General features: G+C 43.2%; 1 protein-coding gene and 1 non-coding gene across 2 annotated transcripts in view; both read left to right on the top strand.

Moving 5' to 3' along the window:
• Positions 1-24,985, top strand: part of DENND11 (DENN domain containing 11) — a 50,721-nt gene that overhangs the window by 10,798 nt on the left and 14,938 nt on the right. Inside the window, exons 2-4 of the mRNA XM_081534352.1 lie at positions 9,739-9,838; positions 10,994-11,152; positions 23,749-23,902. Of these exons, the coding sequence (XP_081390478.1) occupies positions 9,739-9,838; positions 10,994-11,152; positions 23,749-23,902 (413 nt within the window). The remainder of the gene's footprint in view (positions 1-9,738; positions 9,839-10,993; positions 11,153-23,748; positions 23,903-24,985) is intronic.
• On the top strand, positions 7,698-7,770 carry TRNAG-CCC (transfer RNA glycine (anticodon CCC)). The gene has a single exon. It is a non-coding gene; the product is annotated as a tRNA-Gly (tRNA).

Here is a 24,985-nt window from a genome sequence, read left to right as displayed (position 1 = left end):
GGTTCATTCTTTGTGTTGTACTTTCTATGGGTTTTGAAAAATGCACAGTGTTAGGTTATCTACCATAACAGTATCATACAGAATAATTTTACTGCCCTAAAAATCCTCTGTGCTCTGGTTATTCATCCCTGGTTACCCCCTGATCTTTTTTACCATGTGTAGTTTTTCCTTTCCAAAATGTCATATCAGTACAGTTCAGTTGAGTCGCTCAGTCGTGTCCGACTCTTTGCGACCCCATGAATTGCAGCACGCCAGGCCTCCCTGTCCATCACCAACTCCCGGAGTCTACCCAAACCCATGTCCATCGAGTTGGTGATGCCATCCAACCATCTCATCCTCTGTCGTCCCCTTCTCCTCCTGCCCCCAATCCTACCCAGCATTAGGGTCTTTTCCAATGAGTCAACTCTTCGCATGAGGTGGCCAAAGTATTGGAGTTTCAGCTTCAACATCAGTCCTTCCAATGAACACCCAGGACTGATCTCCTTTAGGATGGATTGACTGGATCTCCTTGCAGTGCAAGGGACTCTCAAGAGTCTTCTCCAACACCACAGTTCAAAAGCATCAATTCTGCGGTGCTCAGCTTTCTTCTCCGTCCAACTCTCACATCCATACATGACCACTGGAAAAACCATAGCCTTGACTAGACGGACTTTTGTTGGCAAAGTAATGTCTCTGCTTTTAAATATGCTATCTAGGTTGGCCATAACCTTCCAAGGAGTAAGCGTCTTTTAATTTCATGGCTGCAATCACCATCAGCAGTGATTTTGGAGCCCCCAAAAATAAAGTCTGACACTGTTTCCACTGTTTCCCCATCTATTTCCCATGAAGTGATGGGACCAGATGCCATGATCTTAGATTTGTGAACGTTGAGCTTTAAGCCAACTTTTTCACTCTCCTCTTTCCCTTTCATCAAGAGGCTCTTTGGTTCTTCTTCACTTTTGCCATAAGGGTGGTGTCATCTGCATATGTGAGGTTATTGATATTTCTCCCGGAAATCTTGATTCCAGCTTGTGTTTCTTCCAGCCCAGCGTTTCTCATAATGTACTCTGCATATAAGTTAAATAAGCAGGGTGACAATATACAGCCTTGACGTACTCCTTTTCTTATTTGGAACCAGTCTGTTGTTCCATGTCCAGTTGTAACTGTTGCTTCCTGACCTGCATACAGGTTTCTCAAGAGACAGGTCAGATGGTCTGGTATTCCCATCTCTTTCAGAATTTTCCACAGTTTATTGTGATCCACACAGTCAAAGGCTTTGGCATAGTCAATAAAGCAGAAATAGATGTTTTTCTGGAACTCTCTTGCTTTTTCGATGATCCAGCAGATATTGGCAATTTGATCTCTGGTTCCTCTGCCTTTTCTAAAACCAGCTTGAACATCTGGAAATTCACAGTTCATGTATTGCTGAAGCCTGGCTTGGAGAATTTTGAGCATTACTTTACTAGCATGTGAGATGAGTGCAATTGTGCAGTAGTTTGAGCATTCTTTGGCATTGCCTTTCTTTGGGATTGGAATGAAAACTGACCTTTTCCAGTCCTGTGGCCACTGCTGAGTTTTCCAAATTTGCTGGCATATCGAGTGCAGCACTTTCATAGGATCATCTTTCAGGATTTGAAATAGCTCAACTAGAATTCCATCACCTCCACTAGCTTTGTTTGTAGTGATGCTTTCTAGTGTTGTCCTTTTCATTATAGGGGACTGGAATGCAAAAGTAGGAAGTCAGGAAACATCTGGTGTAACAGGCAAATTTGGCCTTGGAGTACAGAATGAAGCAGGGCAAAGGCTAATAGAGTTTTGCTGAGAGAACACACTGATCATAGCAAACACCCTCTTCCAACAACACAAGAGAAGACTCTACACGTGGACATCACCAGATGGTCAACACCAAAATCAGATTGATTATATTCTTTGCAGCCAAAGATGGAGAAGCTCTATACAGTCAGCAAAAACAAGACCGGGAGCAGACTGTGGCTCAGATCATGAACTGCTTATTGCCAAATTCAGACTTAAATTGAAGAAAGTAGGGAAAACCACTAGTCCATTCAAGTATGACCTAGATCAAATCCCTTATGAGTATACAGTAGAAGTGACAAATAGATTTAAGGGACTAGATCTGATAGAGTGCCTGATGGACTATGGACAGAGGTTTGTGACATTGTACAGGAGACAGGGATTAAGTCCATCCCCATGGAAAAGAAATGCAAAAAAGCAAAATGGCTGTCTGAAGAGGCCTTACAGATAGCTGGGAAGAGAAGAGAAGCGAAAAGAAAAGGAAAGATATTCCCATCTGAATGCAGAGTTCCAAAGAATAGCAAGGAGAGATAAGAAAGCCTTCCTCAGCGATCAGTGCAAAGAAATAGAGGAAAACAACAGATTGGGAAAGACTAGCGATCTCTTCAAGAAAATTAGAGATACCAAAGGAACATTTCATGCAAAGATAGGCTCAATAAAGGACAGAAATGGTATGGACCTAACAGAAGCAGAAGATATGAAGAAGAGGTGGCAAGAATACACAGAAGAACTGTACAAAAAAGATCTTCACGACCCAGATAATCATGATGGTGTGATCACTCACCTAGAGCCAGACATCCTGGAATGTGAAAATGTCATATAGTTAGGATTATACAGAAAATATCTTTTTCAGACTGGCTTCTTTCACTTAGCAATATGCTTTTAAGAAGTTCCCTCCATGCCTTTGTGTGGCTTGGTGGCTCATTTCCTTTTGTTGTTGAATAGTGTTTTGTTGACTCAGATGGTTAAGAATCCGCCTGCAATGCGGGAGACCTGGGTTCAATTCCTGGGTTGGGAAGAACCCTTGGAGGAGGGCATGGCAACCTACTCCAGTATTCTTGACTGGAGAATCCCCATGGACAGAGGAGCCTGGCAAGCTAAGGTTCATGGGGTCGCAAAGAGTTGGACACGACTGAGTGACTAAGCACAGCACTGTGTTTCTTATATGGATATTCCACAATTTTTCAATCCATTCACCTTTTTGAAGGACATTTTGGTTGCTTCCAGTTGTTGGCAATTGTAAGTAAAGCTGTTGTAAACATTAATGTACAGGCTTTTGTGTGGACATAAGTTTTCAACTCATTGGATAAATACGAAGGAACATGATTGCTGGATTGTGTGATACACATATATTTAATTTTGTAAACTAAACTGTCAAACTGTTATTCTAAGTGGCTGTACCATTTTGCACTCCCACCAGCAGCAGACGAGGTTTCCTGTTGATCCACATCCTAGTCAGTATTTGGTATTGTCAGCATTTTGGATTTTGACCATTCTGTGTGTGCTTAGTGACTCAGTCGTGTCCAACTCTTTGTGACCCCATGGACTGTAGCCTGCCAGGCTCCTCTGTCCATGGGGATTCTCCAGGCAAGAATACTGGAGTAGGTTGCCATTTCCTCCTCCAGGGGATCTTCCCAACCCAGGGACTGAACCCAGGTCTCCTGCATTGCAGGAGGATTCTTTACAGTCTGAGCCACCAGGGAAGAAGCCCTTGGATTTTGACCATTCTAATAGGTGTGTAATCGGATCTCGTTATTTTAATTGGCGGTTCCTTGATGACGCGATATTGAGCAGGTTTTCATGTGTGTGTTTGCCATCTGCATATCTTCTTTGGTGAGATGTCTACTTAGATCTTTTGTCCATTTCTTGAATTGAGTTTTCTTATTGTTGAGTTTTAAGAGTTCTTTGTGTATTTGGATTTAAGCCTTTATCAGATATATTTTTACAGATATTTTGCTCCATAATTAGTTTGTCTTTTTATTCTCTTAATAGCATCTCTCATAGATGAGACGTTTTTACTTTTAATGAAGTACAACTAACCAATTTTTTTTTGGTGGATGATGCTTTTGGTGTTGTATCTAAAAATATTGCTAAACCCAAAGTCAAGTCACCTAGATTTTCTCCTATATTCTAGAAGTTTTATAATTTTGTATTTTACATTTAAGCATACTATTCATATTGAGTTAATTGTTGTGTAAAGTGTAAGGTCTGTGTCTGAATTCGTTTTTTGCATGTGGATGTCCAGTTGTTCTAACACCACTTGTTGAAAAGACTATCTTTTTTCCCATTTTATGACCTTAGCTCCTTTGGCAAAGATCAGTTGATTGTATTCATGTGGGTATATTTTGGAGCTGTCTATTCGGTTCCATTGATGTATTTGTGCCAATACCACATTGTCTGGATTCCTGTAGATTTATAGTCAGTCTTAGAATCAGGTAGTGTTAGTTCTCTTCAGTATGGTGTTGGCTAATTTAAGCCTTGTGCCTTTCCAAGTAAACTTTAGAATTAACTTGTCAATATCCACAAATAGCTTACTGGGGTTTTCATTGAGATCACATTGAATCTATAGCATTAGCAAATATGAAATTCCCTGTGTGCACATTATTCTCAATATATATCAACTGACACAAATTCAGCAAGCATTGTATCAGAACTGACTAAATGCAGATATAAACTCTTCCTCAACCTTTTGAAACTAAATGCAGACATGATTTCACTCCTTTCAGTATAAACGTCCTAAGAAAAAGGACATTTTTCTACCTAACTACAATATCTAGGACTTCCCTGGTGATCTATTGGATAAGACTTCACCTTCCAATGCAGGGGCTGCAGGTTCTATCTCTGGTCTGGGAGCTAAGCTAAGACCACACATGCCTTGCAGCCAAAAAACCAAAACATAAAACAGAAGCAATGTTGTAACATATTCAATAAAGACTTTAAAAACAGTCCCACATTAAAAAAAAAATGTTTTTAAAAAACCACATTATCATTACCACTAGCTTTTTAAAATCACGCTTGTCCTCAGTAAAGCTGGGTTTTTGTTTTTGTTTCTTTTTAATGTTCATCCTGTCATATGCTAAGCACTGTGCTCTGTTGGGATATAAAGATAAACAAGCAGAGTTCCTGCCTTTAAGAAGTCCAGTCTCCTGGGGAGACAGACAGCTAAGACAATGATTGTATTAGGCTGGGATGAGGGCCATAGTAGATTTATCTACTTGCCTTTCATTCAAGGAGTATGTCAGCAGAAATGTTCTTTCTGTGGGATAAAGAACCATTCCCAGAGTGGTGTCCTGGAGTGCATACTCCATTCTGTGATTCAGCTTGACCCTGATGGACCTTCCTTCCCAACCCAGAGGGGCTTGCATCCATCTAGCAGTGAAGGATGCAACTAACAGGGTGTCATTGCCTTCATCTGATTCTTTCAATTTCTGTACAGTGAGGGTTGGCCAGGCACAGAGGAATAAGAAAGAAACTTTGAGAACCAGGCTGAGGAATTGGGGGCTTTATTCTTCAGATCAGCTGTATTAAGCTGTATAAGCTGTATTAATATATGTATTAACATATATTAAGATATATGTTTGGCCATGAATACCAGAAGTGTGCGTGCTCAGTTGCTTATTCATGTCTGACTCTTTGTGACCCCGTGGACTGTAGCCTGCCAAGTTTCTCTGTTCATGGGATTTCCCAGGCAAGAATACTGGAGTGGGTTGTCATTTCCTTCTCCAGGGGATCTCCCAACCCAGGGATTGAACCCACGTCTTCCACATTGGCAGGCGGATTCTTTACCAACTGAGCCACCAGAAAAGATGAATACCAAAGACCCAAATTAACAGTGACTTAATCAAGATAAAAGTTTAGCTTTTACTTAACAGGAAGTCAGTGGTCTAGGGCTAGAGTGCTGGCTCAGATCCATGAGGTCATCCAGGGACCTAAACTCATGCTGGCTATTGCTCCATCATCCCCTCTGTGATATGTGGGCTGATGCCCTCACCTGTATGATGCAAGATGGCTTGTCTCTACATCCACATGCCAGGCAATAGAATGGAAGAAGGGAGCAGCATACGCCTTTCTTTTAAGGCATGTTTTAGAAAGACACACCTCATTTCTGTCTAGATCCCATTAGCCAGAATTTACTTGTGTAGCCATACCTATTTACAAGAAGGTACAGAGAAACATAGTCATCATTTGGAAGACCATATGCCGTGCTAAGAATAAGTTTTATTCCCTATAAGAAAGGTGGAGTGATATGTACTAAGGGTTAACTTGCAGCCCCTTATATACTAGTATTTCTTAAAAAAAAAAAAAGCCTTCTGTAAGATTGAACCCTTAAGATGCTACTTAAAAATAGATTTACCAGCAGAATAATTTTGGAACCTTAAGCATGGTATTGATCTCATAGATATTCATAATGCAGAATAACATAAAAAGGCTCTGAGAAGGTCTGCAGTAGAAGAACGTGTCTGTCTTTGTTTAACCTGAAAACTCCCTTTATATATATATGTATATTTGCTGAAGCCCTAAGCTTTGAGAAACACTGCTTTGGGAATTTTTGAAGTTTTTTCTTAGTTTGCATCAATGCAAACATTTTTACAAGACTTTCACTCCCAGGGATTTCATCAACAGAAACATGTGCACATTGTGTCAAAATCAAGGATTAGTCAAAGAAACAGAACCACTGGAGATAAATAAAGGGATTTATTGCAGAGACTTGATCTTGTGCATTTGTGGGAGCTGGGTAGATAGTCTGCATAAGGCTGCTGTCTTTGTATTGGATTGTGGAGCTGGAGGTCTCTTGAGTAAAGCAGTTAGAAGAAATTTGAAAAGAAGAATAAGCGGGAACTCATGAGAGTGGGTGGGAACAACAAGTCAGTCTGTCATTGCCTCCAGTTCTAATGACCTGGTGTCCTGACCTGATGATGCTGATGCCCTTCATTGTGGAACTAAGCACATACCTGGGGTGTGAGTCAGAAGCCAAAAGAGGATCCAGGGAAAGTGGGTCCATCAGCAGCAGACCTGGTGCCCCCCCACCCCCACCAAAGTGTGATGAGCCTACAAGATAAGCAACAACAGGTATCAGCTTACCTGAAGCTCCCTCACTGACCTTCCCACACAAACATAATATGGCTACCGCTTCACTTCCCCTTGCCAGTCTCAACTGGAAACGTACAAAGAAGGGAATTCTGAGAAATTTGTATTAGCCCAGCCGGGTCATGCGTTACAAAGCTACTGCGTGTGGAGTCACCAGATGACACGTATGGAATTGTTTACAGCAATGCTGTTTCTAATGCCTTCAAATAAGAAATAAGCTAAGTGTGCGTCAACAGTTAAGTAGATAAGTAAGTTGTGTCACTAGCATGGAATGGAAATAATAAATCAACAAATTATAGCTATATGCATCCCCATGGATGAATCTTGCAAAAAATATGGAGCAAAAAAAGACACGAATACAAATGATGTTTGCATTTATGTAAATTTCAAAAACAGCAAAGCTCATTTGAAGTCAGGATAACAGTCAGCCGTGAGAGAGGGTTAGCGACTCGGAGGGGCTTCTGCTCTGTTGCTTCTTGGTCTGGGTTCTGCTCACCCAGGTATGTTCATGCTGGGAAAACTCACTGTGTCGCATAGTTCTGATCTGTGCACTTTTCTAAACTTATCCTTCAGCGCGGGTGCATTAACATTTTAACAAGTCATTGAGTGCTGGTGGACATGCTGGATTAGAGGAAGGGAATTAAGTTAGAGCGAGTTGAACCCTCGTACGGAGTGGCTTGGGGGCGCGGAACAAGGCAGCAGATACTAGAAGAAGCAGATAAGTGAGAGGACAGAGTCTACTAGAGGGTCATTGCAGGCTGACCCTCTCCTCAGCTGGACATCTGTTGCCATCATGCAGGGTCAGGACCCTGGGGACTTCCCTGGTGGTCCAGTGGCCAAGACTCTGTGCTCCCAATGCAGGGGGCCCAGGTTCGATCCCTGGTTGGGGAACTAGATCCCACACGCCGCAATTAGAGACCCTTCATGCCGCATCAAAGATCGAAGATCCTGTATGCTGCAACTAAGACCTGGTGCAGCCAAATAAATATATATTATTTCAAAAAAGAATTGGGACCTTGTACATAGGAGGCTCATCAGCAGAGGCAACCATGTGGCACAGATCATAGATTTGGAGTAGATGGTGTAGATTTGGAGTGGGTCTCAGCACGTTTGTAAGTTTCCTGGGTTTCCTGAGGCATGACACAGGGTGGAAGCCACTGGACTAAAGAGACAGTAGACATGGATGCTAAGAGGAAAGACAGGCATGTCGGGGGACCTTGGTGCTGGAAACCTTACCTTTCTCCCCATGTTTACCCCTCGTTCAGCATCCAGCATGCTTTTTCTTGTCTTTAACTCTGACAGATACAACATTGGTCTAGCTTTTCTGTTGTGTGAAATCATAACTCCCTTTTCCATGCTTTGTGTTTTAGCTCATCGTTGGGGTTTATTATTCCTCTCTTGAAAATAAACTACTTGAAAGGGGGCCTTAGGATAAGCTGAGTCCCTGTGATGTCTGCCCTGTTCAGAGCCTGGGTTGTATACAGGTGGACCTCTGATGCCCCAAACAGTTATCTGAAAAGCATTGTTGTCTGGAATTGTTAATGGTATTTCTCTTGCCTGGGAAATTAGGGTTTGCCATGTTGATGAGCATGCATGCATGCATTGGAGAAGGAAATGGCAACCCACTCCAGTATTCTTGCCTGGAGAATCCCAGAGACAGAGGAGCCTGGTGGGCTGCCATCTATGGGGTCGCACAGAGTCGGACACGACTGAAGCGACTTAGCAGCAGCAGCAGCATGTTGATGAGGAGTTTGTTCTAAAGTGAAATCTTTACAAGTATCTTAGTATTTTTATTTGGAAAAATTTTGAATATGCAAGAAAACAGCAGGGCATATTCTGTAGTGTCCTCTCAAACCTCTAGGAAACACTGGTCTTGTGAAATTCTCTGATTCTCTCAATCTGATGGAGGCTTGTCATTGCTACATTCTAAAATCCCATATTATACTCTGCCATAGAATTTAACATAACACCTCCAGAACTGTAATCACCAGACTCCTTGTTTATCTCTTTATCTAGCCCTGGAATCTAATCTGTTTGAGTTCAGGGACTATGTCTTATTTGACTTATAGCTCCAATGTCTGGCTCAGTAGAAACTCGGTAATTAGGGATGAGTGAATGAGCCCTTAAATTCTGGAAGCAAAGAACTGGTGTCTGGACCTTGGAAAAGAGCCTCATTTGAGGAGGGAGGAGAGTTAGGGAAGGCAGCAGAGCTACACTGACCAGAGAAGAAGGAAAAGAACCAAGATAGTGTTCTATCATGGGAGTCAAGGAAAAAATGGGAGAGGTTTTTGAGGAATTATCAAATGCCACAATGAAACCAATGAAAATTTGAATTGAAAAGAGTTTGGGGGACTTCCCGGTGGTTCAGCAGATAAGACTGCACTCCCAGTGCAGGGGGCCCAGGTTTTACCCCTGGCTGGGCAACTAGATCCGTATGCTGCAACTAAAGATCCTGCTAGTGGCTATAGAAAAGCAAGATGGAAGCAGGATCTTGAGGGGTTAAGGAGAGAGTATGAGACCAGGAAATGGAGGTAGAGGGTGAAAGCATGCACCTAGAAGTGAGGCTACAACAGAAAGGAGATTGGGAGGTGGCCAAGCAGAATGGCAGAAGCAAAGCCAGCAGCCTCGCTAGGAAGAACTGTGTTCATTCAAAGGCAGAGACCAGAGGTGCCTTCAGGGCCCATCTCCTGGCCTGATGACTCAGGCACTCTGCCAGCCTGTGGCTGGTGGAGGGATGAGCCTGCATTTTCGTGGCTGAGTCAGCAGTTCATTTACTTGGAAGCCACATGCGCTTGGCCCTGCACTGAGCCCTTTGAATGATTTTGTCTGTTTTAAACTTGTATCTTCCCTTCCTCGCAGGAAACATGGTGGAATGGTGCTTACCCCAAGATATTGACCTTGAAGGCGTGGAGTTCAAGTCTATGGCCAGCGGATCCCATAAAATTCAGTCTGATTTCATGTAAGTGGTGCTGATTGTCAGTCTGGTGCACCGTTTCCTCTCTTCTTCTGCTTTCCCCAGAGAATAAGAGCTGTCATCAGGGCATCTTCAGGAAGTGTGTGTAAATGCCCTGAAAATATATGTACCGGTTTGTGTTTTTATATCAGTTTTGTAACAAGAAGCTCCCAAGCTTTCGTTAGGTTCTCGTGACCCGGAAACGTTAAGAACTCCTGCCATAGAGGTTCTCACCTTTTCTAAGAAATGATTGATCCTCGCTTGAGGTTTGGCTTTAATGACAGAATAGACTTTTGGTTCCATTTGGGTTAACTCAAGACATGTATGTGCTAACACTTGAAATTTCAGCTTTAAGTAAGGCCAGTTTGTAGTCCTGTGTGATTACGATTCTTGTGAGGAGCAACTAGAACGAAAGGGTGATGGAGTTGCTTTCATCTTCTCATTGGGCTGAAACCATGACAGGCACAAATGTGAGAAAGGGGAAGGAAATCAAATGACAGCTCTGGTCAAATGTTCTATTAAAAACATCTGAGACTCAGGAAGCGAGGAGAGAATCAACACAGTTTATGCTAATGAAACAGAGGTCACACATCAAGTCAGCTGGTATGCAGGAAAGAAGGGTCATGGTCACAGGCAGTTGATCTGGGGTCAAGGGCAGCTAAACAGCAGGCTTTGCAGAGAGCAAGTCCTGGCTCCAGCGGGACGACCCTTAGTGAGTTCCAGTTTTTTTTTTGAGCCTTGATTGTCCCATCTGTAAAGTTGAATGGCTTGGGCTCATTGTCCCCCTGAGATTTTAAAAAACGTTTTTCTCAGGCTGAATTTTCTCATGTAGAGCCCTGGACACAGTTACATCTTCTATTTGGGACGCCTCTCCAGGGATTCCCAGGTGGTCCTACTGGCAAAGAACCTGCCTGCCAATGCAGGAGACATAAGAGATGCGGGTTCCATCCCTGGGTCCCGAGGATCCCCTGGAGGAGGGCATGCAACCCACTCCAGTATCCTTGCCTGGAGAATCCCCATGGACAGAGGAGCCTGGCAGGCTACAGTCCATGGAGTCGCAAAGAGTTGAACACGACTGAAGCGACTTAGCACGCCTCTCAAGCTAAAAAAACAAACAAAATTTCTGATTTTGAGCTATGCTACGTATTGGGTCTCTTTTAGCTATTTCCGGAAGGGGCCCTTCTTCGGCCTGGCCTGCTTCGCCAACATGCCGGTGGAGAGCGAGCTGGAGCGTGGCGCCCGGATGAAGTCCGTGGGCATCCTGTCTCCATCCTACACCCTGCTGTACCGGCACATGCACTTTCTGGAGAACCAAGTTCGGTGCGTGGCCCCCAGACGGGGCGGGAGGCGGTGGGCCGTCGGTGATGAGCCCTCGGGGTAAAGGGCGTGCATCGATCAGAGCAGCAGGTGCCTCTCTCAGAACTTCCGTGGCCGCGGTTCACGCTTCCCGCGGTGGTCTTTGCGTTTCAGCCAGCGTCCTGCGTACTGATCCTTCATACTCGATTGAAAGCTAGGGTAGATTTTGCTTTCAATTTATTTTAACACTATCATCAGTTTTGTTTAATCAGTTTGTTGACATGTACAGTGATCTTTGCTTCCCCTCAACCACAATTATGACCTCTTTGCCCCAGGCAAATAGGCATTCAACTTTTTAAAAAATTTATTTTTAATCAAAAGATAATTGTTCTCCATATTGTGTTAGTTTCTGCCATACATCAGCATGAATCAGCCATAGGTATACATACGTCCCCTCTCTCTTAAACCTCCCTTCCAACTCCCACTCTCAACTCTTTTAAGACCTAATCATTTATTATTTGGAGTAATCGTTATCATGGGAGAGGATTAACAGGAAGGGAATTTTTAACAGAAGCTGCAAAACTGTTAATATTTCATATTTTTTCCCATCATGTGAGTAACCTAATTTTATTTCACATTTTTGAGGAAGAAATCTATCACTAATCCCAGAAGCACTGTTAAAATTTTAGCACATTTGCCTCTTTTCTGTTTGTGTGTGTGTGTGTGTGTGTGTGTGTGTGTGTACTTTAAAAAATTTTTTATATACTTGGCACCATACAATATACATACTTTTACATCCTATCCTTTTAAAATTTATCATTATTTTAATTTTTGACCTAACTTTCTTGATCATCTTTGAAAGAATATGAAATGTAGTTTGTGGGGAAAGTGTTTATTATTTAAAAATTAGTTAAAAGTACAAATGAATTTTTAAAATTCTCCCAAATCTTAGCACTCAGTAAGATGAGATATCCATTGTCAATATTCAGTGAATGTCTTCTAAAAAACATAATTTTACAAAAGTAGGATTGGTTGAATGTATTTGTATGTATCAGAGGAAAAGAGTAAGTGAAACTGAAGGAATTGTCAAACTTTAAGTGAATATTTTTTTCACGGTAAGATGTATTCTTTCTTGGAATATTCCTCCCAAGTTAAGACAAAAGACTCTGAAAAACATAAAGATACAGTATTATTCTTAATGAGAAATGGCGTATATACAATAAAGTGTACAAATCTGTGTAGGTGTCATTGGTGTTTTTAGGTTGTATTTTAGGTGCAGACAGTCAGTTATCTTATACTTTTCCCCAGAACTCCTCCTCTACTGTTTTTCTTAACCTTTATATATTATGAGGTTTATTACATTTAGTTCTGTAATCATAATGCCCATGATTCTTAAGTCTCATTTATATGTTTACAACCACATCCAGGGCTTAACGGTGACTTGCTGAGCTCCTGATACGTTTCTTGGTTGGTTGGATTTTGCCATCAAGCACTTTTTTTGTCATAAAAGGATCATGGGTGCTGCCTCCTCTGAAATCTTGCATGCTTGATGGGGTTGGTCTTTTCCCTTTACTCTTGGCTGGGTATATGATTCTTATATCTTTTCTTTTTTCTTCTCAGGATGCTGTAAATATTGCTCTGCTATCTTCTGATATTGGTAGTTTCAGAAAAGTCTCTTTGGTCTAGGTCCCTATAGATTCTTTATCTGTGATGTTTCTGAACTGTTTGTTTGTTTGTTTGTTTTTTTCCTGGAATAGTTCTTCCTTTTTGATCTAGAGACATGACTTTTAATTTCAGGAACCTTTTCTTCTACCATGAAAAACTCAACTTTTCCTCTACATTTTTCTTTCTTCAGGAACACCGGTTATGCTCAGGTTTTCTTGTCATTGTCCTGTGTATGTTTCATTTTGATGGTTTAAAAAAATTATTTATTCACCTCTGACTGCACTGGGTCTCCTTCGCTGTGCTTGGGCTTTCTCTGGTTGCGGCGAGCAGGGCCTACCCTCTGGGTGTGATGCACGGGCTTCTCATTGCGGTGGCTTCTCCTGTCGAGGAGCACAGGCTCTTGGGCGTGAGGGCTTTAGTAGTTGTGGCATGTGGGCTCAGAAGCTGTGGCTCACAGGCTCTAGAGCACAGGCTCTGTAGTTGTGGTACATGGGCTTAGTTGTTCCACAGCATATGGGATCTTCCTGGAGCAGGGATCGAACCCATGTCCCCTGCATTGGCGGGTGGATTCATAATGACTGGACCACCAGGGAAGTCCCTGATGATTATTTTAATAGCTGTAGAATGTTAGAGCTGTCCCATGAATCTACTCCGTTACTCCTTGTGGCTGAGCAGTTGGCATATTTCTAATTTTTTTTAACTGCTCCTCTACATTTTGGAGCTGTGATATATGTTTTTCTGTATGTGAAATATTTCCTCAGTTTTGTGTCTCAGAAGTAATACTGAGGAAACGAACATTTTTATTGAGATCTTGACACTTGAAAAAAATTATTACTCCTTTTGAAAAATTAATTTCCCAAGGAGGGAATACATTCTCATGGTTCAAAAGTCCAAAATTATAAGGAGGTATTATGTTAGTTAGAGTCCTGGCTAAACGGTGGTAACAGAGGCCCTGAAATACACTGGTTCAAATAAGACAGAAGATTCTTCTCCATGGAATGGTCTAGAAGTAGGCAGGTGGTCAGGGTGGGCAGCCTACTGTCCCCACAATCATTCGGGGCCCACACTGCTTCTCTTATTATTCTGCCAGATCCTAGGAGAGATTTTTGTGTTCTCAGATGTCCTTCTCACCACCATTAGGTCTGCATTGCCGCCCACAGGTAGGAGGGAAACGCCAGAATTTCCATACATAACTTCTCGTAACCCACGGTCAAGTCTTCAATCACAAAGACACCTGACAGCAAAGGAACTGGGGAAGGTCGTCTCTAATTGGGTGGCCTTGTGACCAGTTAAAACTAGGGGCTCCTTTTCTGTACAGGAAGAATGGTTTTAGGGGAGATTTTAGCAGCCCCTGCTTCAGTTTGCCCCCCTGGCAACCCAAGTGTCTGTGTGCACTCTTCCCACACACAGAGCACATCCCCTCCATCCTGAGACATCAGAGTGTTGGCCGTCTACAATCTCAGGTTTCTGTGTGATACGAGGCAATCAGGACATGGTTCCTCTTATTCTGAAAAGCTGTGAAAAAACAGTCCTCCACTCCCCACCTCCCAAGTGCAACATAGAAGAGAGAGTAGGAGCCATAATACAAAATCCTGTTTGAAAAAGAATGAGAAATACGAGCGGTCAGTAGATCATAACGATGATGGAATTCTGCCCAGCAGGGATGGCAGAGACGTCCTGTAGTCACAGAGCAGTAGCTCCTGGCTGCACCTTGGTCTGCTCACTAGAATCCCCTTGTCCATTTCCCTCCATGGCTCCCCTTCTTTGCCTTCTAGGGGGTTCTTGATCTGTTTCCCACTATAAAGGCTTTTAAATCAAGCTTTGGAGAACTTTGGAGAAAGCTGCATAGCTTAAGAACGTGTTTCCTGCTGGTGTAGGTCTGGAAGTCTAGTGATTTCCTTAAGGGATAAGAAAAGTCCCGGGCTTATACAGGCCAAGCATGCGGCAGTCCAGACCCCTCAGAAACTCAGCAGGCTTCTGGTCTGTTTGCTTCCAGTCAGTTCCGGGTAAAAATATCCACTGCCAAACATCTCTTCTGGGTCTGAGCTGTTAAGGCAGTGGACTGTGGAGTAGTTACTGGTCTTTGCTCGTGGCCAACCCGTCTTTGCCTCATTTTAATGGCAACTGTCTTGAGACTGTAGCCTAAATCTGATCTTTATAAATGAACTGACACTCATGTCTGGCTGAGAATACTTAACTGGAGAATTTCTTGGAGGCTTTGAGAGAAATTCTTACCTCCTGCTTTTCGGGTCCAGAGAAATTGGTTTTTCCAGTCCCATTGGGTCCCAAATGTTTTGAATCTCACTAATTCATATTGTGGAACTCAGAATGTACACCCTTATGTTCTATTTATTTCTGCTTGCCTGCTGACCGGTTCTTGCTTATTTTCGTCTTAACTCTTGTAGAGGCTCATTAAAAACGTCAAGGATCCGTCAGTACTCTGTTTCTCACTGTTTGCCCTAAAGGCACAAGTTCAGATGACACATGGCTTGTCTTATAAGTTATTGACGTTCTAGCAAAGTTTTTTTGCTGCAGTAATAACAAGGATTACCAGCTTGTCAGTCTGCAATTTTTATTTTCTTACCATTTTCCCTTGCCAGCTGCTAAGCCAATGCACTATTGTTGATCATGGAAACTCATATCTAAATATCATTTTCTACTTTAGCTCAAGTCCAGGCTAAGTTGCTGTAAAAAAGAGACCCAAAATACAGTGACAGGTCTGGAGACAGAAGTACAACTTTTCTGGCATGATAATTCCAGAGAGAGGGAAGTAGTCTGGTGTGGTAGACTTTGTTCCACTGGGTCATTTTGGGACCCAAGCCTTTCTGTTTTGTATCCTGCCATCTCCTAGAATATTGTCCTCACTCACATGGTAAAAAGTGATTCACTGTTAGCAGGTGGTGTCCCAGGCTGCTGGAGGGGGAAAAATGCAGGAATCCTAGAAATTGAACATATAACTTCTGCCCACGTTTCATTGGCCAGGTTTTAGTTACTAGCCCCACCTAGCAGCAAGACAGTCTAGGAAATGGGGTTTTTAACTGGCTGGTCATGTGGTCAGCTAAAATCTGAAAGGTTCTATTACTAAGGGAAGAAGAGAGTGGCAGTATCAACCACTGGCATTAAAAAGCAAAGTGTTCACTGAGTTCTCACATCCATCCAGTAATCCCGGTCATCACTGCTTATTTCCCATGCATTTTTCCTAAGCCCGTGTTTGTGCATATACAAATGTACGTTCTTATTTTCCCCCTTTCATACAAAAGGTAGCATATCATACATGTTATCTGCACCTTGCCTTGTTCATTCAACAATGTATCTGGGAGATCTTTTCATATTCGTACACAGAGACCTTCTTCACTGTTTCTCACAGTTGTATTACAAAAGAACCATGCTTGCTTTATTGGGTATCTTCAGTTCAGTCACTAAGTCGTGTCCGACTTTTTGTGACCCCCACGGACTGTAGCCCACCAGGCTCCTGTCTGTCCATGGGATTTCCTAGGCAAGAGTACTGGAGTGGGTTGCCATTCCCTTCTCCAGTGTATCTTCCCGGACCAGGGATCAAACCCATATCTCCTGCATTGCAGGCAGATTCTTTGCCGTCTGAGCCACCAGGGAAACCCATAAAACACATTATAAATTTACATTTTTCTCAGAAGTAGGGCAAGCACCTTTATATGTGCTTGAGGCATTTACATTTCTTTTTCCGTGCACTGTTCCTAGCCTTTGCTACATTATTTTTTGGTCATTGGTCTTTTCTTATTAATTTCTAGTTCTTCGTATAATATGGGGAGTTTTTCTTTGTGATATAAATGGAAAATATTTTTCCACTTTGTCATTTGTCTCTATTAAAAAATTATCTGTTTATTTAGGCTGTGCTAGGTCTTTGTTGTGGAGAAGGAAATGGCAACCCACTCCAGTACTCTTGCCTGGAAAATCTCATGGACGGAGGGGCCTGGTGGGCTGCAGTCCATGGGGTCGAGAAGAGTCGGACATGACTGAGCGACTTCACTTTCACTTTTCTCTTTCATGCACTGGAGAAGGAAATGGCAGCCCACTCCAGTATTCTTGCCTGGAGAATTCCAGGGACGGCGGAGCCTGGTGGGCTGCCATCTATGGGGTCGCACAGAGTCGGACACGACTGAAGCGACTTAGCAGCAGCAGCAGCAGGTCTTTGTTGCTGCTTGGGCTTTTCTCTAGTTGCTGAGAGTGGGGGTTGCTGGCTAGTTGGGGTGTACAGGCTTCTCACTGCAGTGGCTTCTCTTGATGCAGAGAACAGGCTCGAGGGTGGGTGGCTTCAGCAGTTGCAGCTCCTGGACTCCAGAGCACAGGCTCCATATTTGTGGCACATGGGGTTTGGTGCTCCATGGTATGTAGGATCCTCCCAGATCAGGGATCAAACCCATGTCTCCTACATTGACAGGTGGATTCTTTTTTTTTTTTTGGCATGGTAACAATCTTTTATTTATTTTTTAATTTTAATTGGAGGCTAATTACTTTACAATATTGTGGTGGTTGTTGCCATACATTCACATGAATCAGCCATGGGTGTACATGTGTCCACCATCCTGAACCCCCCTCCCACCTCCCTCCCCATCCCATCCCTCAGGGTCATCCCAGTGCACTGGCCCTGATCACCCTGCCTCATGCATTGAACCTGGACTGGCGATCTATTTCACATATGATAATATACATGTTTCAATGCTATTCTCTCAAATCATCCCACCCTCGCCTTCTCCTATGGAGTCCAACAGTCTGTTCTTCACATCTGTGTCTCTTTTGCTGTCTCGCATATAGAGTCATCGTTACCATCTTTCAAATTCCATATATGTGTGTTAATATACTGTATTGGTGTTTTTCTGACTTACTTCGCTCTGTATAATAGGCTCCAGTTTCATCCACCTCATTAGAACTGATTCAAATGCATTCTTTTTAAAAGTTGAGTAATATTCCATTGTGTATATGTACCACAGCTTTCTTATCCATTAATCTGCCGATGGACATCTAGGCTGCTTCCATGTCCTGGCTATTGTAAACAGTGCTGTGATGAACATTGGGGTACACGCGTCTCTTTCAATTCTGTTTTCCTCGGTGTGTATGCCCAGCAGTGGGATTGCTGGGTCATATGGCAGTTCTATTTCTTGCTTTTAAGGAATCTCCACACTGTTCTCCATAGTGGCTGTACTAGTTTGCATTCCTACCAACAATGTCAGAGGGTTCCCTTTTCTCCACACCCTCTCCAGCATTTATTGCTTGTAGACTTTTGGATAGCAGCCATTCTGACCTGCGTGAGATGGTACCTCATTGTGGTTTTGATTTGCATTTCTCTGATAATGAGTGATGTTGAGCATCTTTTCATGTGTTTGTTAGCCATCTGGATGTCTTCTTTGGAGCAATGTCTGTTTAGTTCTTTGGCCCATTTTTTGATTGGGTCACTTATTTTTGTGGAATTGAGCTGCAGGAGCTGCTTGTATATTTTTGAGATTAATTCTTTGTCAGTTGTTTCATTTTCTATTATCTTCTCCCATTCTGAAGGGTGTCTTTTCGCCTTGCTTATAGTCTCCTTCGTTGTGCAAAAGCCTTTAAGTTTAGTTAGGTCCCAGTTGTTTATTTTTGCTTTTCTTTCCATTTCTCTGGGAGGTGGGTCAGAGCGAGTCCTGCTGTGGTTTATGTCAGAGTGTTTGGACGGGCGGGTTCTTGATCACTGAGCCACCAGGGAAGCCACTGTCACCTGTCTTTAACATTCCTTTTTGTTTGTTGTGCAGATTTTTCTTCATTTTCTTTTTTTCTTCAGTGAATTCAATACTTTTTTTTATGGCTTATAGATTTTGAATCATAACTAGAAAGGTTTTCCAGCTTGATGATGATTAAAGAGAGCTCAGGTAACACGTGAGAAGGACTTGCATGAGAATGTATGAGGAAAAGAGAAAGCATAGTGATAAAAGCCCAGGTGTGGCCAGGGATAACACATGATTGTAGCAATGACCTCTATAAAAATTAACTAGACTTGATGTTTTAAAATACTGAATCTATGTTTTATATTTATTTTTATGTATGATATCCTAACCTTTTTTTGTTCATATTTTATCCACAACTCTTGACTTCTCTGTCTCCCTAGTTAGTCTTTTCTGTGATTCGTTTTTATTAATCAGAAGATATTGGGGAACTATTTTATAATTTTAAAGGATTAGTTAGAAAAATGAAGAGGGCATGTTATAAAATAAAAGGGACTTAAACACATAATCACATTTTTGATCTTGCTTAGCTCATGATAGCAATGATGAACTATAAAATAACATTTAGGGGATAGTTGATATAATTTGAAAGTGGACTGCGTATTAGTTTGTGTTAAAGGCATTATTATTAATTTTGTTGGGTAAGATAATGACATGGTAGTTACAGTATTTTTAAGACATTTTATTAGTTAGAGATGCATACTGATGTATTTATGGGTAAAATGTTATAAGGGATCTGCTTTAAAACATTTCAGGAAAAAGAGTGATGGGCATTGGGGAGGATAAAGTATAGCTGTAAAAACCATATTGATCAAATATTGACTGTTGTTGAAACTAAGTGGTGGATAATGGGGCCTATTATTCTCTTCTTTCTACTTTTTGTGTATGTTTGAAATTTTCCATATTGAAAAGTTTAAAAAGACTAAATAGAAAATTAACATAGAGTTATTACAGAAAACTGAAAAATGGGCAAAGGCTAATGGGTTAAAAATGAACATGATCCCACTAGCCAGACCTATTTGCTGTTAACATTTATATCCTCCTGGTCTTTTCCCAATGTGTAAATATGTACATACATATTAATTTTTTCAAAAAGAACATTGAGGTCACTCAGTGTCTAAATTTTCTAACTGAAAGATATTTAACCTTTTACTGTCTCATGAATAATAGCCCTTATCATCATTCTGGTGGTTTCGAAGCATTGGGGGAAGATGCCCTGGAGAAGGAAATGGCAACCCACTCCAGTATTCTTGCCTGGAGAATCCCATGGACAGAGGAGCCTGGTGGGCTACAGTCCAGGGGGTCACAAGGAGCTGGACACGACTGAAATGACAGAGCAAAGCACGCAAGCATTTCAATATATAGATGTATCACAATTCAACTGTTGCACTGTTTTATTTTTAAGATTTTTTTTTGATGTGGACCATTTTTATAGTCTTTATTGAATTTGTTACAATATTCTCGTTTATGTTTTGGTTTTTCGGTGAGTCAGGTGGGATCTGAGTTCCCCGACCAGGGATCGAGCCCACACCCTCTGTACTGGAAGGTGAAGTCTTAACCCCTGGACCACCAGGGAAGTCCCTGTTTCTCTGTTTTGGGGACTTTTAGGTTGTTCTTATTTTTCACCACCGTGAACATGAATATCCTTACGAATGATTGTTCGTATCCACATATAGATCTTTAGGCCTTGATCCTGGAAATGGAATCATTGCGTTGAAGGGCACATCCAGGGTATACAGTTTTATACAAATTTCAAGTGACCTTTCATAAAGATACTACCGTGTTGTACTGCACCAGCGACAAACGGGAATGCCCGTTTTTCTTTACTTCCAAGGCCAGAAGACAGAGTGGTTCAGACCGGTCATGAGTGTCAGGAGTGAAGAAGTGTCATTGCTGTGCAGAGGTATCCCTGATGCTTACACTAGGCGCATGATGGCCCGGTGTGCTGGGGGAAGGCAGGGTTAGTCGCAGTGAGTGTTGGTGTGGCCGTACAGCTTATGTCATATTAGTGAAGGGGCTGGGGGCCTAAGCAGCAACCTGGTGTCTCTGGTTCTTGGGAAGAATCCTTGATGTGGCCCCGAACCATGGCTCAGATCAGTAGCACAGACTCTGCCAGTTACTCTCTCGTTTTTACGTTGTCGTGTCTCTTGGGCAGTTCCCACAGATGCTTGGCCTGTGCTTCTTCATCTCAGCCTCGTACAGATCACCCTCCTGAATCATCTTTGAAGCCCAGCTTGTCTTCTAAACTCTCAGGCTTGTTTCAGTACTTTTTGGTTTATCTTGGTGTTACGGTTTGATAATCATTCTTGCTCATTGCAAAATCTATATTGTGTTTAAATTTTGAGACTTTCATAAAACGGCTGTTTAACACATATCTGGGAACTGCTAATTTATATTTATTTCTGTGTCCGTGTCCATACTCCATGTCATTGCTTCATTCTGTTCCATCAGCCAGTGGTATCTTAGGCTGTCAGAGGACAGGATTCTGAAACTACCTTTCAGTGTAAGAGATTCTAACTTTGTAGTGAGCTTTTCTTTAGACTCTTGGTTCAAGTATAGAGTTTAATGGAGTCAAACAGGTAAGACCGTTAATTGAGAAGCAAATCAGCAAACAATGAACCTAGAAAATATAGCCAAGATAATAGTATTAAAAATACAATAAAATGCTTCCCACTGTTCCTTTTAAGGAAATTAGGTCCTAATAAAATTACTCTTGAACTTAATTGTCTACATGCTATTTTGTAGTAATCAAGCTTTTGTCCCTGTGACATATCCTTGAAGGGTGTCTAAAGTCTGCCATCTTCTCAGAATAGCTGGACACAGCTTAGCCCTCATGGATTTCCCGTCTAGACTGTGAACATTTGTGAGAGTGAAAGAAATGATTATAGGGACTTCCCTGGTGGTCCAGTGGTTAAGATTCCACACTTCCAATGCAGGAGGTGTGGGTTTGATCCCTGGCCAGGGAACTAGATCTGACATGCTGTGCAGCACAATAAAAGAAAACCAGAAATGATTATAAGCACACACACCCAAGTCATTTATTATTGCATCACACAGCTGCTTCCTTGTGCAAAGGTGAAAGTGTAGGAACCACCAAAGCAGAGACTGTCACTCAGAGAGGAGTTTATTTTAGTAATGGTTTTTGGGGTGTACTTGGTGATTTTTTTTTGTTTTTTGCTTTTTAAAATGTTAATTTGCCTAAAGGTCTCTTCCAGGGCTTGCCCTGAATCTCCCTCTGTTTCCCCACAGTTTCCAAGCCTTCCCTGTGCACCTGGCCGGACTCTGCCCATGTGCTAGGGAGGAAGAAGCCTAGTGTTTAGTGTGCTGTGCTCAGTCCCTCGGTTGTGTCTGACTCTTTGCAACCCCGTGGACTGTAGCCCGCCAGGCTCCTCTGTCCTTGGGATTTCCTAGGCAAGAATACTGGACTGGGTTGCCATTTCCTCCTCTAGGGCATCTTCCCACCTAGGAATCAAACCCATGTCTCCCGCATTGGCAGGCGGATTCTTTACCACTGTGCCACCTGGGGAGCCTGCCAGGTGTTCTACAAGAAGCTGAAATATATTCCAAAGTGTCCTAGGCACTTTTTCTTCTCAGCTCCATTTACACCTCACAATAATATTATGGTGATACTGCTATCTACTGGAAGAAAAGCAGATTTTGGAAAGTTCAGTAATGTCACTGAGCTCTCACAGTGAAAAAGTGGCAGCTGTAGCCTTGACATCAGAAGCCATTGGTCCCTCTGGAGCAGAGATGGGTGGGGAGCAGCAGGGTACCTGGTGGACAGTGCAGATCTTGAATCTGAGTGTTGCGTGATGGCGTTTGGGCGAAGCCAGCAGTGACAGGCTGGGGGCATTGCCCTCCAGTCACCATTGTGCCAGGACCAGCTGTAATTAGGGAAGCTTCCCCTGGCTCAGTAAAGCTCTATTTTGATTCTCTTTCATTGCAGTATGATGGAAATTGTAGAGTTCTAAGGTAATTTAAATGGACTAAAAAAGTTTCAGTATTTTTTTTTTTTTTTTTCCTTCTGTTCGTGTCCTAAGGCTGCTGTAACAAAGTACCACAAACTAGGCGACTGAGAACAACAGAAATGTATTGTCTCACAGTTCTGGAGGCTGGAAGTCTAAAATCCAGGTGTCAGCAGGCTTGGTTTCTTCCCGGGCTCTGAGAGAGAATCTGGTCGTTGTTCCTCTCCTGGCTTCCGACAGTCTTGGCTGTTCCTGGCTTGTAGATTTATCACTCCGACCCTTTGCTTGCACACAGTGTTTGTGTGTGTGTCTGTGCATCCAGATTTCCCCTCTTACAAAAATGCCAGTTGGGACTTTCCTGGTGGTGCAGTAGTTAAAATGCCACACTCCCACTGAAGGGGGCACAGGTTTGATCCGTGGTCAGGGTGCTAAGATCCTGTATGCAGTGCAGTGTGGCCAACAAATAAAAAACAAAGACACCAGTCATACTAGATCATGACCTCATTTTAAATTCAGCCTCTATTACACTTTCATTAAACATAGTTCCAAAATGGTACCCATGGTCCTCCTGTGCTTGACCCAAAGGCAGGATTGGATTCTCCATGGACCGTATGGTCTAGGGCCTTAATACAGCTTTCTTGGCTTTGGGATCAGTTGACAGAATTACCCACAGCCAAGTCTCTGCCACCTGTGCAGGATAGGGTTGGGAGAGAAAAGGTCCTGTGCTCTTTATTACTTGGTTCAGACATAAGCCCTTCGTGACCTCCAGTAGTTGTTTTCCGTTATTTGAGACGTTGAGTACGTCTTATTCTTCACAACACACAACCTTCTTCACAACCTTCTTATTCTTTCACAACAGCAAAGCAAGAAGACGAACTTGCTTTCTAAACAAAGAGCAGCTTTTAAGCAGGGAATCTGGTCTTCCAAGTTTCCCCTTCTCATCACCAACAGCCATTCTCTGGGAAGCATCCTTCGCTCCAGAACAATGGACATTAGTTATAGTCTGTTAATTCCTCCTGTTTCCCACAAGAAGGAGCTTGTGTCCACAGCACTGTCGGGGAGTTTCAGAGCGTATCTTAGAGCTTTTGCTAAGGAGCTTGTAACATCGAAGGAAGTGTCCTAGGCAACCTCTGGAAGGGAGGCTTTTAGTTTATCCAGGCTTTTGCCCTCTCCCACCCCAAGTATTGCTGCCCCTGGGGCCGGGGAGTGAGTGGCAGGGCTGCAGTCACAGCCAATCTCACTGTGCCTGTGTCTCGTGCAGACACCAGCTGGAGACCCCGGGTCATTACTCTCATCTGGCTGCCTTCTATGAGGACAAGAAGGGGGTGCTCCACGCCGGCCCGGGGAGAGGTGGCAGCCTGCCCCCCGTCTACTGGCTGCCTTCCATCCACCGATACATGTACCCCGAGATGAAGGTAGGTCAGCCAAAGTCTCACACAGTCCCGGGCTTGGGTCTGTGGACAGTAGTTGCTGATTATTGTTTTCATGAATAAGGAAATTTGTGTCTTGGGCTAGTGCCCAAAGTCTGCTTTTGATAGAATAGGATTGTAACCTCAGCATTTGGTTCTTATTTAAAACATAAGGCAAGTTATCTTAAACAATACGCTTTCTAACACTTACGTAATGGTGGTGCAAAGCCATATGGAGGGCCCAGTTGTGGTGACTACTGGGGGCGACAAGTGGATCTGATTCTTGTGATTGCTTCGGTTTTAAAGGCAGACATTTGAGTTCAATGAAGAGTTTGAACAGTTAAGATATTTCTTAGTTACCATATTTTTGATATTACTTTATTGTGTATTTTTTCTGAAGTACTTTGTACTAGAATATGTTTATTTACCATTAACAGAAGACCCAAGCAAGTGTTAGGTGTTGGGAGGGTACAAAGAGCCTTTCCCTCCTCCCCCAGCTCTGCCCTCCCCCTCCTTGTCCGCTTCCTCCTCCTCCATCCCCCTCCTCCATCCCCTTCCTCCTCCTCCATCCCCTTCCTCCTCCTTCTCCGTCCCCCTCCTCCTCCTCCATCCCCCTCCTCCATCCCCCTCCTCCTCTGTCCCCCTCCCCCTCCTCCTCTGTCCCCCCTCTTCCTCCTCTGTCCCCCTCCTCCTCCATCCCCTTCCTCCTCCTCCATCCCCTTCCTCCTCCTCCATCCCCCTCCCCCTCCTCCTCTGTCCCCCCTCCTCCTCCTCTGTCCCCCTCCTCCTCCATCCCCTTCCTCCTCCTCCATCCCCTTCCTCCTCCTCCATCCCCTTCCTCCTCCTCCATTCCCTTCCTCCTCCTCCATCCCCTTCCTCCTCCTCCATCCCCTTCCTCCTCCTCCATCCCCTTCCTCCATCCCCCTCCTTCTCCTCTGTCCCCCTCCTCCATCCCCCTACTTCTCATCCCCCACCTCCTCATCCCCCTCCTTCTCCATGTCCACCTCCTCCTCCCTCCCCCTCCTCCCTCCCCCTCCTCCCCCTCCATTCCCCTCCTCCTCCTCTCTCCCCCTCCTCCTCCATCCTCTT

This window comes from Giraffa tippelskirchi, chromosome 10, assembly GCF_054371585.1.
Source record: "Giraffa tippelskirchi isolate mGirTip1 chromosome 10, T2T-mGirTip1v1.2.pri, whole genome shotgun sequence".
In the NCBI taxonomy this organism is placed as follows: Eukaryota; Metazoa; Chordata; class Mammalia; order Artiodactyla; family Giraffidae; genus Giraffa; species Giraffa tippelskirchi.
This window is presented reverse-complemented; position numbering and strand designations above follow the sequence as displayed.